General features: G+C 39.0%; 1 protein-coding gene across 7 annotated transcripts in view; it reads right to left on the bottom strand.

Moving 5' to 3' along the window:
• LOC149461278 (myosin-10-like) overlaps positions 1 to 13,232 on the bottom strand; it is a 293,209-nt gene that overhangs the window by 84,535 nt on the left and 195,442 nt on the right. For 5 of the 7 annotated variants that reach the window (XM_089678625.1, XM_089678626.1, XM_089678624.1 and 2 more), the window contains exons 6-8: positions 5,752 to 5,772; positions 3,712 to 3,804; positions 1,742 to 1,805 (exon numbers count right to left, since the gene is read on the bottom strand). In XM_089678625.1, the coding sequence (XP_089534751.1) occupies positions 1,742 to 1,805; positions 3,712 to 3,804; positions 5,752 to 5,772 (178 nt within the window). The remainder of the gene's footprint in view (positions 1 to 1,741; positions 1,806 to 3,711; positions 3,805 to 5,751; positions 5,773 to 13,232) is intronic. The other 2 variants (XM_089678627.1, XM_089678631.1) reach the window with 1 other exon arrangement.

Raw genomic sequence — 13,232 nt, 5'->3', positions numbered from 1 at the left:
AAATATTGAGCAGTGATTGGATTGTACATGCAGCCAGCTGGAACATTGATTTTTGCTTAGACGTACATGTTTGTGTGCATGCCTATCCATACTCTGCATGTTTAGAGTTTCCTTATGCCAGGAAAATCTCAGGGATCGGTATGGATAAAAAATCCACTCATCAGACTTATGCCTAATGGTATACCTACTCACAGTCACTAAACATCTTTACACTGTGCAATAAATAAAAATCACAGAAAGAAAGGGGGGGGGGGCTCAGGCCACTTACTAAATGTTCAGATAACTCCCCTTAATGACATTGTACACTTTCATATGTTTTGCTGATATAACTAGGAAATAGTGTGATTATATTTCGACTGTGTTGCTTGCTTGCCTTACGTTATAATGATGGACTTACATGTTGTGGCTGCAATTTGTAGTGCCATGGCTGATCTATTCCCCTGTGTCCATGTATTCATTCACCTAGCTGGTCCCTATTCGCTAAAGGGACAAGTAACACCTTGTTCTGGGTTGCACAGTGTCCATTCCATGTCTTGCCATTTCTCTGTGTTGCATCACAAATGTTGGAGTGCTAATGTGATGACAAACATATCTCTTACCTTCATTGTACTGCCTACTTATGTCTGTTTCAGATCTAATTACTGCACCTCCATCAGGGTTAGACTGAGAGACCCAGGGATTGTGGGATATGGACTTGGTTGAGAGTTTCTCAAGACTACATATAAATGCAAGCAGTTTAAGTATATGAATTTGACTTGATATCTGCCACTTGTCCCCTGTACAGCACAGCTCAGACTGTGAGAGGGTGGGACAGCACAAAGAGACATTTAATTGCATTACAGTGCTCATGTGCTACCAAGAAATATGCTAAGTGGATGAGAGGGCAGAGAGATGAGCTCATCAGTCCACTGTTACTCCTTTTTATGGACTGAGGGAGGGACAAGACCTGTAAGGGCTCATTCGCATCAGCCCACACACTAAAACAGTCCGTTGTGTACCAGCAGTAAAGGGCGGTGCCTTGCAGAGTTACAAATGCAGGCACTGGTTATCTTTTTTTAACTTTATTAAAATGTCACAAAACAACTTTTTATTCATCTTTATGCACCCCAACTATGTGGAAAAATTCAGAATGTCTGCATTTTACTTACAACAGCCCAATTCAAGGCGGGGTTGTAGTGTGAACAGGGAAATTAAAAAACAGCTGCTTTGTTTGCAAGTGCCCTGGCGTTGAATCTGCATTGATCTGAGCAAAACAACACAGCTCAATTGATGTGATGTGAAAGAGCCCCAAATGTTACTTAACCGCAGAAAAATGAAGTCTCCTGTGCTCTATGGCAGTGTGGTGCAAATCCCAGGACTGGATGGCCAGAAATAAAAGATTTTTGGCATGTAAAACAGCCCCATATATAGCATGTGTTTTATCTGTGTATTTAGTTGATTGCCTGGGGTTCAGTTCTAATGTTGCAGTAATAAACAATTTATAAAAATATAAAAACTTCACCAACATTACCAAATAAACAGGAATAACTAAATATAGCACATCTTTCCGATTCAGTGAAGAAAAGAAATTTGGTTTCTGCATTTTCAATAAAAGGGATAAAACCAGGGCCGGCAAATAAATGACATGGCTGTTTATCCCAAATAACAGACGTGCCATTCACTGGAGTAAAGAGCAGTTACTGATGTATACATAGCACTAGGAGGGCAGTAGTAAAGCAGTACATGCAGGCTGAAAGGATACAGGTTTCAATGTTGGCTCCAACGATGTATCCAGCGACATCAAAATTTATTCGGATAAATTTGCCCTAGAAAATTTCAATTAAAATATAAATCATAATGTAATGAAAGAAATAAACAAGCCTGCACAAGCTCTAAACACAGATTATATCTTCTTGTTCCGCTTAGGAGACTTAAATTAACTGGAATCTATTAATAAAAACTGAAGGAAAAAAAAAACAAAAAACAATGGTGTTGTTACACCGAGGCTTTCATTCATTTTCCACCCTTCTATTACAAAGACAAAACGACAGTTGGAACATACCGGTAATTAATTGGTTTGGCAAACTTCAGCTTATCTTTGCTCCAAATTTTATTAACAAGATCAACCATGTGAGTGAGAGAATTATTTCACTTAGAATCTACTGATATTGAAGAAGTAATGTTTGGTGAGAAGATATTTAGTGAATTGTGCACAAAGTATTACAAAAAGTCAGAAAACTGTGTCAATATCCGCTACCACTAAGGGGAGTAAGGACTTTCATCCACACCACAGATCATTTACACCAATTACATTACACTAAAGTTGTAAAGCTACAGAAAAACAATGGTGTATATATTCATTTCTTATTATTCAGGAATTATTGTACTGGCAAGATGATACACAGACCCAGGCTGGATATTTATTGATAAAACTACAGCAGTGGTCTCCAAACTGCGGTCTATGGGTTGGATGTGGCCCTTTGTTTGTCTTTATCCAGCCCTTGCGGCATTATTCCTCCCACTGACACTACCAAAGGGGCACTATAACTCCCACTGACTCCACCAATTATTTCTTTCAATGACACCGACAATGGGACACTATTTCTCCCACTGACACCAACAATGGAATACTATTCCTTCCAATGACACCAACAATGTGGCCTTATTCCTCCTATTGAAACCAATGATGAGGCACTAATTCTCCCACTGCCACAAACAATGGGGCATTATTCCTTCCACTGATACCAATGATACGGTACTATTCTTCCTCCTACAGACCAAAGGTGGTACATCATTTTTTAACTCCCACTTACCACCAAGCCTGAGACATTGTTTACTCCCACTGACGCAGGGGCATTTTCTACTCCCAATGGCCACCGTCCAGCCCCTCTGAAGTTTGAGGGACAGTAAATTGGCCCTTTGTTTAGAAAGTTTAGAGATACCTGTACTAGAAGGGCCAGTGTGCATACCAATGTTCAGTAACAACATATAACATTTTATTTACTCTGATTGGGCTTTTAATATGGTTATTTTTGCTTTACCCATATGTCCTATTTATACCATTTTTCTATTTCAGGTTTAAAAATAAAAAGCATATAATTTGTTTAAAGCTGGAAAAAACTGCAGTTAAAAGGTTGACTGCTTGGGGGATAACATGATGGGGTATATTAATAAATGTTTTCAGGCAAGATTCACAAAACTTTCACCCAAAATGTACACCATTTTTCATATGACATTCAATTACAAAAAAATGTGCAACTATTGGGTGAAAGTTGTTTGATTCCTGGGTGAAAACATTGATAAACTGACTACTATAATCCTCAAAGTATATTTAAAAACAAAACTTTTTTTGTTGTCTATGTCCCATTGGGGAATTTCCCTTCATAGGTCCTAGAGATATAAGAGGAAGTAAAGAAAATATGTGCAAAGTGGAAGTACCCTCTTAGACAGTTGGCTCTAGATAGATGTCCATATTAGAAGATTTTATCCCATCTAATCTGGTAACAAATGTAAAATATTGGAATTCCCAGCACCTTCTATCCCAATGACAATGGTCAGCAGGTTAAATAGAGAGGATCAATTTCCCCAACAAGAACATGGACAGCAATAAACACACAAAAACACACCCTTCTCTACCAAAAATTAAAGCTTGTTTTGAATATACATTTTTCTTCTTAAGATAAAATTCTTAAAAATGAAAATATAATACAAGCACAAGGGGTGTCTTCTTACAAATCGTGAAGAGTTGTCATTTTTCACAGTCTTGGCATTTCCAAAAGCTTCCAAAATAGGGTTGGCTTGCAGGAGCTGATGTTCTAGCTCTCCCTGAAAATAAACAAATACAGCCAATATAATATTTTAATGTACTTTAAGAGTAGATAATTTATAAACAAAAGTCAAAGAGCAATAAAGTGAAAAAAAAAAGAAAAAAAAGGAATAAAAAAGAAAACTAACATCACATGCTCTTAGTAGCCAAGAAAAGCTCTGTGACCATATAAACAGAAAAGATATTCCTGCAGTAAAGTGGGCTTACCTTTGTCATTTGCGTTTGTGCAATACAGAAACAGACATGCAACAGCAACTCAATTTTTTTGCTTACTTTGTATGCGCATAAGTTACAGAGAATAGGCTTAAAGTAAAGGTGTAGCTTTGTATCAAAAACCTTGTACTTGTTACAACCTCCCATAATCTATTATAACCAAAATCAGACCTCAAATACTGGGCAGTCCCACTTTACATTGCCTAGCTTTACATTTAATTTTCCATCAGAGGCTGTGCTCCAGTTCATAGACACAACTACAAGCGCAATAGAAATGAAAGGGATAGCTGAGTTGGACTTGACCATTTATCTACAGGGGCCTGTGTCAATGGGCTTTGGCTTGTGTCAATGACATCAATCTGACATTTTCAGCTGCTTCTGAGAGCATTGACAGGTGCATTTGACATGCTGTTGACTTGCTCCAAGCGGATTTTGCATTTTTATAGACTGCTATGGGAATGCAACACTGCCTGAAGCAAGGAAAAACTCATCAACATAGACCCTTAAGCTTGAGGTTTCACCTATGCACTGTAGTACAGGTGTCTGGAAAAAATTGAATATGATCATTGCCCTGCACAGTGGAGACACAGGTAGTGTAATATGGGGCCCCACTGCATCTGATGTATGATTGTGGATACAGTAGATCAGCAAATTGGTCAAGAGGTAAAGCAAGTTTAGTACAAAGGTACACGTTTTGAAAAACAAAAAGCAATTGTAAGTGCCAAGATGACTGTTAGGAACATCAACAATATAATGAAGTCATTGGGCTTTTGGAAGATGGTAACATCGATGGTGATGTTGGGTGGCTTGAGCTATAATGGCAAATTGCCAAGTACAATTGTGGGGTACAGTCAACTATTTCAGAATACAGTATATTGTCTCCCTGTATTGATAGTATGGCGTATAACGAAAGACAACCATGCATTTTATCTCCCCCATTCATATTAAAGCACTTAAATATTATTAGTGAACATGTTAGTGTCACGTGACGTATTCCATGTTATACTGCCACACTCTTTCCATTTGAAACTGGGCTCCTATAAGTCAGCAGACCCTTTTAGTTTGCCAATCTAATTATAGTCATTTTTATTGTGAATGTTCCTCAACTTTATCTAGAATACAATATCTACCTAATTTGCTGTATTCTGCATTGAACTAGACATTTTGTATCTTCTCTGTTATTTTTCTACTTTCTTTTTCTGGTGAAACCCATTGATGACAGGTCTGCCAATACACTGAATTACCACCTGGCACTGGCTGAACCTCAGCACAGAATCTATAGAAGGGGCAGTAGCATCAACCATTAGTACCTTTGTAGTTGGCTTAAATACTGGGATGCTACAAGATACTGTACAAGAGTACAAAACAAACAGTGGGCAATGGTATGAAAAGGGAGTAATAGTCATTAAATAGTGACCAATCCTATGGAGCGTAGGGGCTAGTCACTAAGAACCAGGAACTGTGTGTGTGTATATATATATACATATATATATATATATATATATATATATATATCCTATATTGTAAGCTCTAACGAGTAGGGCCCTCTGTTTCCTCTTGTACCAAATTGTATTGTATTTGTAATGTCTACTTTCATTTTGTAAAGTGCTGCGCAAACTGTTGGCGCTATATAAATCCTGTATAATAATATATATATATATATATAGTTACCGTATACAAAAATATAAACAAATGTAACAATGAAATAAAATAAAACAAAATGGGTTACTCACATATGACATGGTACTGGAGTTCTGGGTCAAAACACAAACAGTACGTAAAAAAAAGAAACATAGATAACACAAATGTTAATGACAGAAAAAAAAGAAATGGAAATAATAAGCAATTAATGAAATGAATAATGTAAATAAAATAAAAATAAAAAAACAAATAATAATGCTTTTTGAGGAAATGAAAAACACCAAAACAGAAAACTGATGAGTAAACAGTAAGTTACAAATAAAAATAGACAGATGGTGGTTGTACCATTGATTGGCTGTTTTATAAAATGATGAAGGGACTAGCACAAATATGTATGATTGTGTCAACCAGGTGTACATGCTTATCCCCTAAGTATACACTTCAACTCTGAACGCCTTATGAATTAGCTAAGAAAGTGCAACCTAGCCAATCAATTCCTAACAAAAGATCAGTCATCTAGGTAGTGTCTGCAGACACCAGCTGACCCAACACACAAGCATGCATGTTTCTTATCAGAATCAATTGGTACCACAGTTATATTGAAGGGATCCTAGTATGTTGGTTAAACAAAGTGAACTGATAGACGTTTCTGATAAGATCTGTTGTACCCTATAGTGTTTCCTATTTAAGGGTTCCTTACAGTTGTAGACTCACCAGATGCACGTTCCTTTCCTTCACTCACCTGTCACTCCATTCAGCTTGGGGGAGAAGAAAGACTGCCATGTGTAGGCTTTGAGTTGCTCCAGTCAGAACTTAGAAATCGCATGCTACATTCACATTTCAGCCCATATTTGTAGGTACCTGGTACTTTCTTTATACCCAGTAACTAAATGAAGTATCAAGAGAGAAAAGTATGCTCTACTGGTATGTCCTACCGGGTAGGGGAAAAGGGGGCATTATTGTAAACCTGTTGTTTTGCACTGCATTGGCAATGCAAAGGATTGCTAAACAAATGGTCAATCGATTCCCAAAATTCCAGCTCTGCACCTCCACCTTGCCTATCGCAGCAGCATTGAAACAAAGTCTTAAAGTGTAAACCCAAAAAATATAAATTTAGATAATCACATTCCATAATCTGCACAGCAGGACAATGCATACACCCCCAGTCTGCCTGGAAAAGCACCCGACACTCTTCTGCTATTTTCTAGTTTGTCCCTCATTGAACAAAACCGTCACAGGCTATAAAAATACCATGCTCCCTTTCCTTTGATTGACAACCTACATAATACTTCTCATGCACTAGCACAAGAAGGGGAGGAAGTCAGGTTGCGCAGATCTAGGTGTCTGATTGGACAGGATTTGTCAGGGGGCGTAGGCACCACTTCCACAGTGTGCACCACTATGTCGGGGATGAGGGCATGTAGAGCAGAGAGGGGATTCTGCTGACATCACTACTACACCACCCAAGCTCCGGACTGACGCCATTCCCACAGAGAGGAACAACTTTGGAGGGCTACATCTCAAAAATGGAGTAACAGAAAAATTTTACAAAGAGGCGATCAGACACAGAGCACTCAAAGGTATTTATGGATGACAGTATTCAGCATTTGACCAACATTGGGTTTACAACCACTTTAATTAGTCATTTTGAGTCACAGACTGTGTGACCATCATCTGAATGTGTTGAACGGAGAGGTATCAGGTTGGGGGCAACTAACATGTTGCTCTAAATAGCAACCACATTTACTCTTATTCTGACACGTGATCTGAGAACAGCAGAACCTCAGTTTAAACTCATGCCTCATGCAACTAAATATACTGCATTTAGGAAAGCTGATCTATGCAGAGGTCCTAATGCTTGCTAATGCATGCATGCACACATTTAATTTCCTTTATCATTGTCAGTATTTAATGTACAGAAAGCTGAATCCAAAGTTGTACTAGAAAAGTAATAAATCTATATAGTATTGCTTTTCTTGCACCTGCTTCCATATGTCACTAAAAATAGCTAATGTCATTGCAATTACACCTCGCTCTCTAGTAGTTAAGAGGTAATATGTAACACAAACTGTGTCTGTCACTAATAATAATGGCAATAACCATTCAAATGGACGTGTAGCTAACCCCCAGGCTATAATTCTTTATAGGAATTACATGTGTCAGCAATGCCTTGTACGTAAAATAAAAGTCCCGCCAAACATTATACTGCATCAGTAGGTGGAATATGATGGGCTGAATCACCTACTAAGTTCTTCACATATCTTATATAAGGTTTGAATATTAAGCCCAACCTTTCTCAACTGTTTTAATATGGAGGAACCCTTGAAATAAGTTTCTGGGCTCATGGAACCCCCACTAATAACTATTATATCTACAGCTCACAGTACATTAGTGTGCTGGTCACTGGGAAGAATGCTCCTTACATTTGTAACGTATAGATAGCTGAAGAGATCATTGCTGTCTTTTGTTGCTCATCTGAGAGGAAAAGGTTGCATATGGAACCCCTAGAAAGCCCTGGTTGAAAAGTCTAATTTAGTCCAACTCCTGCCAGAGGTAGATAAGAGTCATAAGAGGAAAGATAACGGGGGTAAGTCAAAACTTCTGTCAAGTTTTTATTGCTGTGTTGGGGAGGGGGAGGTACAGTCATGGTAAAAAATATCGGCACCCCTGCATTCAGATAATGCAGAACTTTGCCCAGAAAATTGTTGCAGTTACAAATGTTTAGGCATTCTCATGTTTATTTATTTTGTTTATATTGGTACAACATAAAAAAGTGGGGAAACAAAAAGCCAAATCTCACACATTCCACACAAAACCCAAAATATGGACTGGATAAAATTATTGGCACCCTCAATTTAATATTTGGTAGCACGCCCCTTGTAGCCATCAATGAGTTTCTTACACCTCTCTACTGGAATTTTGGACCACCCTTCTTTCGCCAACTGCTCCAGGTCTCTCAGATTGGAAGGTTTCCTTTTCTCAACTGCTGTTTTGAGATCCAGCCACAGGTGCTATGTGGGATTGAGATCTGGACTCATTGCTTGGCCAGTTCAGTACTCTCCAGCGCTTTGTCGTAAACCATTTCCCGGGTGCTTTTTGACATGTGTTTTGTGTCATTGTCCTGGTGTAAAAACCATGACCTCTGACGGAGACCCAACTCAAGACATCCAGTGTCTGAAGCAGCAAAACAAACCCAAAACATCAGTGAACCTCCACCATGTTAGACTGTAAGGACTGTATTTTTTTCTTTAAAGGCCTCATTGCTTTTTCTGAAAACAGTAGAATGTGATTTACCAAAAAGCTGTAATTTTCTTTCGTCTGTCCACAGCACATTCTCCCAAAAGGATTTTGGCTTCCTCAGGTAAGTTTTGGTAAACTCCAATCTGGACAGCTTGAATTTGTCTGGAAGTTGATCGAGGTCCTTTTTCCACCATTCAAACAATCCTTCATTGCAATTTTTGATCAATTTTTCTCTTTCGTCCATGTCCAGGGAGATTAGCGACAGTGTCATGGGCTGTAAACTTCTTGACAATGTTGTGCACAGTGGACACAGGAATATTAAGATCTCTGGAGATGGACTTGTAACCTTCAGATTGTCCATGTTTTTCCACAATTTGTGTTCTCAAATCCTCAGACAATTCTTTGCTGCTCTTTCTCTTTTGCATGCTGCATGTGGCACGCAGAGACATACAACAGAAAGGTTGAGTCAATTTTCACCATTTGAACTGGTTGCCTGTGTGATTTCTATATTGTCAGTACCTGTTAATTGATACAGGTGAGTTTAATTAAAAATTACAGGAGCATAACAATCTTGGAATGCAATTATTTCTTACAATTTTGAGAAGGTGTCAGAAATTTTGTCCAGTCCATTTTTGGTGTTTTGCATGGAATGTGTCATATTTGGCTTTTTCTTCTCCACTTTTTGTGTCACACCAATATAAACAAAAGAAATAAACACGAGAATGTCTAAACATTTGTAATTGCAACAATTTTCTGGGCAACGTGGTGCATTATCTGACAGAAATGCAGGGGTGCCAGTATTTTTGGCTATGATTCTAGTTCCTTACTGCCTATCCCAGTGACACAGGACAAGAAATGAGAAGGTGCTGGTGTGACAGGAAGACATAGAAAGCAACTCCTTCCCACTATACTAATTAAATGTGCCTTTGTTGCTGTCTGTGTACTCAAAAGAGAGATATCCTATCACTTACTGTTGTTGGGACAGACTTGCCAAGCCCTACGAAAATAAAGATTTCCAGAAAGTCAATATCCTCCAAGGATTTTCATGGGCTCCAGTGACCAAACAGACGATAGGCAGTGCTATGTTGTAGCAAATCATCTATGCTGTAAAATGTCTTTAAAAATCAAGGTCTTTGAAAAACTAAGCTAAATCACAGATGTGGTTTTCTATGCTTTGAACTGGCCATACATTGTGCAAATTTCAGCCATTTTTTGATCAACTCCCTGCTGGCCGTGGTGACTGACTTTTGTCAAAGGCAGCCGTAGGATTTTGAAGCCGTAGTTTGAGTACTCTGTCAGTTGTGACTGTTGGCTGTCAGAATGAAAGAAATCTAATAGTGTATGGCCATAGCTATACAATAGGCACACAAAGTTTGTTAACTGCTCTGTTTGAGAAGGATTTTCTCATGTGAACAGTGCCCAAATAGAAAAAAAGTATAAAGCAGGAAAAGCCTACAAAAGCCATTCTAAAGGTCTGGATATTCATCAATCCACAATAAGACATAGTCAACAAATGGAGGAAATACAACACTGTTAGGAAACAGTACTTAGCAAAGGTCACAGCGAGAGTGCAATGCACAATGTTAAAAGAGCAGATGAAGAACCCCATGGTAACAGCAAAGTACATGCAAAAATTTCTCCAACTTGCTAAAATCTCTATGTATTCACTATAGGAAAATCACTGAACGTGAATGGTGTTCATAGAGAAGCACCAGAGAAGAAATCACTGCTCTCCAAAAGACATTGCTGCATGTTAAAGCTCAGATCACCTGGATGTTCCACAAATGCTATGTTAACAGGAAAAAATATAGCCTATGAACACCTAAAGTTCATCCCAACTGTGAAACATAGTGGATGGAGCAGCCTGCTTTGCTGCCCCAGGGTCTGCATGGCTATCTTTTGCAGAGGTAACAATTCAGTAAAGAATTGTATTGAGAAATTGTAGAGAAGAATGTCACAGCAGGGGCCCATCACCTAAATCAAACACAATGACCAAAAACACAGGAGTAAGTCAGCTGCAAAAGTAAGACATTCAGGAACCAATTATACAGAAACCCATAATACCATAGGGTTTACCAGTTCTATTTTGTAGCTAGTCACCGCAACTAATGTAGTCTATCTAGCTTTTTAGTTAAGTTCCATGAATGCAAACATAATTCAACAGATTTCAAAGGAGCTGCTGGAAAAACATGGTCCACATATTTAACATAATGATAGAATGTTCATTTCTAGATAGCATATTAAAACCCATGTTTAGTCAGTACACTACTCCTAAAAATAAGGATGCTGTCTATTGCACTCTTATGATTCATCACAGTTTACCGTGTATAAAAAATTGTGACTCATAAATATTTCTGACCGCTCAAAGCCATCTTGGCATACAGTCTAGATCCAATATGCAGTGGATCCTGTTAAGGGCCTGTGTTGAAAGACTATGGGCTTGTGCCGATGCAGGGGCGGACTGACCATTTGGAAACTCGGGCACTGCCCGAGGGCCCAGGGTCAGTAGGGGGCCCCATGAGATGCCCCTGGTACCTTTTTCATAGGCTTTTTTGAGTTTGGGCAAGGACACAGGGGCCCCATGATCCCCTATTGCCCGGGGGCCTCATGAGTTGTCAGTCCGCCCCTGTGCCGATGTCATCAGTTTGAAATGGTTCTGAGATCCTTCAGAATTCATTGACAGGTACATTTGACCTCCTTCTGACCTGCGTTGAGCAGATTGTGCTTTTCCATAGACTTGTATGGAAAATCTGAAGTCCTAAATGGAAACTGATAATTATTAACTACTAGGCAAAACAAATTGTTCATTTGTTTCATATTTTTCTCAAGGAATCCAAGAGAAAAATTTCTGCAACTAAACTATCAACTGTGCCTAACCACAGCCACCATTGTGAAACAATCTGACCCTGATTACTTGAATTTCTGTTTATTTTCCATTTTGGAAAACATATGAACTCTGTGGGAAAACTTCCCAGTGCAGTCTCTGAGAGATCTAAGAAGTTGAGACCTCATTGGTTTTGGAGGAATTAGTCTTCCAGAGACAGTTCATCTTTGAAATGATCACATGACATTTACTATAAATGTGTGGGACTACTGTGCTAGTAGCATGCATTAAAAAACCCATGCAGGATGCACACAAAGTCAACTTGCCTGGTGTTTAATAGATTTGAAAGATTCCATCTGATATTAGTAAGTGCACAAAATAATCAAGAAAGATAGTTAGTGATCAGAAACGACAGGGTTCTCCGCTGGCAGAGAAGCCAGTATTGCACTGCAGCCGAATATGCTGCTCCCAACACTTGGGCCTCTCCTAACTACAAGAGTGCTGCTTCTGTGCCTACTCAAGAGACAGACATTGTAGTGTTTCCATTACAAATCTCATGCAACATGTGTGATCCCACTGTAATACGTGCAGACATTGTAAAAAAGTATAATTACTGTTTACACCTCAGATGTTTTCATTTTTTTCTGTCTGCAGTTCCAGTGGCGGGACTGTTCCCAGGGAAAACTGGATTCTATGGCTGGTATACCTTTTACTGAATCAACATAAAGATCATACATTTATTCCAGTTAAATGATGTCACAATGAATGGTGTGATATTGTTACTATTTTCAAAATGTTAATAACACTTAAGGTATCCACCTTTTTTACCCATGATTCACAAAACGTTCACCCAGTATTATGCAACATTTTAAATTCAGTCAAGGGTGGTGTATGAATCTTGGGTTAATGGTGTGTGAATGTTGGGTGAACACATTGATCAAGAGACCGCCCTCAGGCCAGGTTCACCTATGCACGGCTGTGCGGGCCACAATTTGCGCGGGCACAAGAGCCCATCCCTTTGAATGGACTCCCATGCCCCAGGACACAGAGGTTAGAAGTTCCCAGTACGGTTGCGATTTCCAGTGCGGGTGGCGTGCCATTAGAATGAATGGTACCCGCCTGCGGGTCCAGCATTCCTCTGTGTGGGTGGTGCGGCTGCAGGTATTTGTGTGGGTCCCGCAGCGGCAACACCCGCACAGATGTGAACCAAGCCTTAGAGTGTCAGCCCACCTGTTGAAAAGACAGATCACCCACATCTAAATTATATCCTAAAAGTTGGGCCCAGCTGTTGCAGCAAAATATCATTCTTCCTCTATGATTATACATATCTTTATTTACAGCTGTGAAAAAAGTTTGAATACCCTTGGAGAATTGGAAATATACAGTCTGTACCATTTTAAAGAAAACACGGTTGAACAGGCAAAACTAGTTTCTTTTATTTCTTATGGGATTCATATTCAACTATTGGTCATAACAGAATAACCTAATCAGAAAACAAAACATGGCAAC

This window comes from Staurois parvus, unplaced genomic scaffold (assembly GCF_062004578.1).
Source record: "Staurois parvus isolate SC_StPar_1 unplaced genomic scaffold, SC_StPar_1.0 ptg000207l, whole genome shotgun sequence".
NCBI classification, from domain to species: Eukaryota; Metazoa; Chordata; class Amphibia; order Anura; family Ranidae; genus Staurois; species Staurois parvus.
This window is presented reverse-complemented; position numbering and strand designations above follow the sequence as displayed.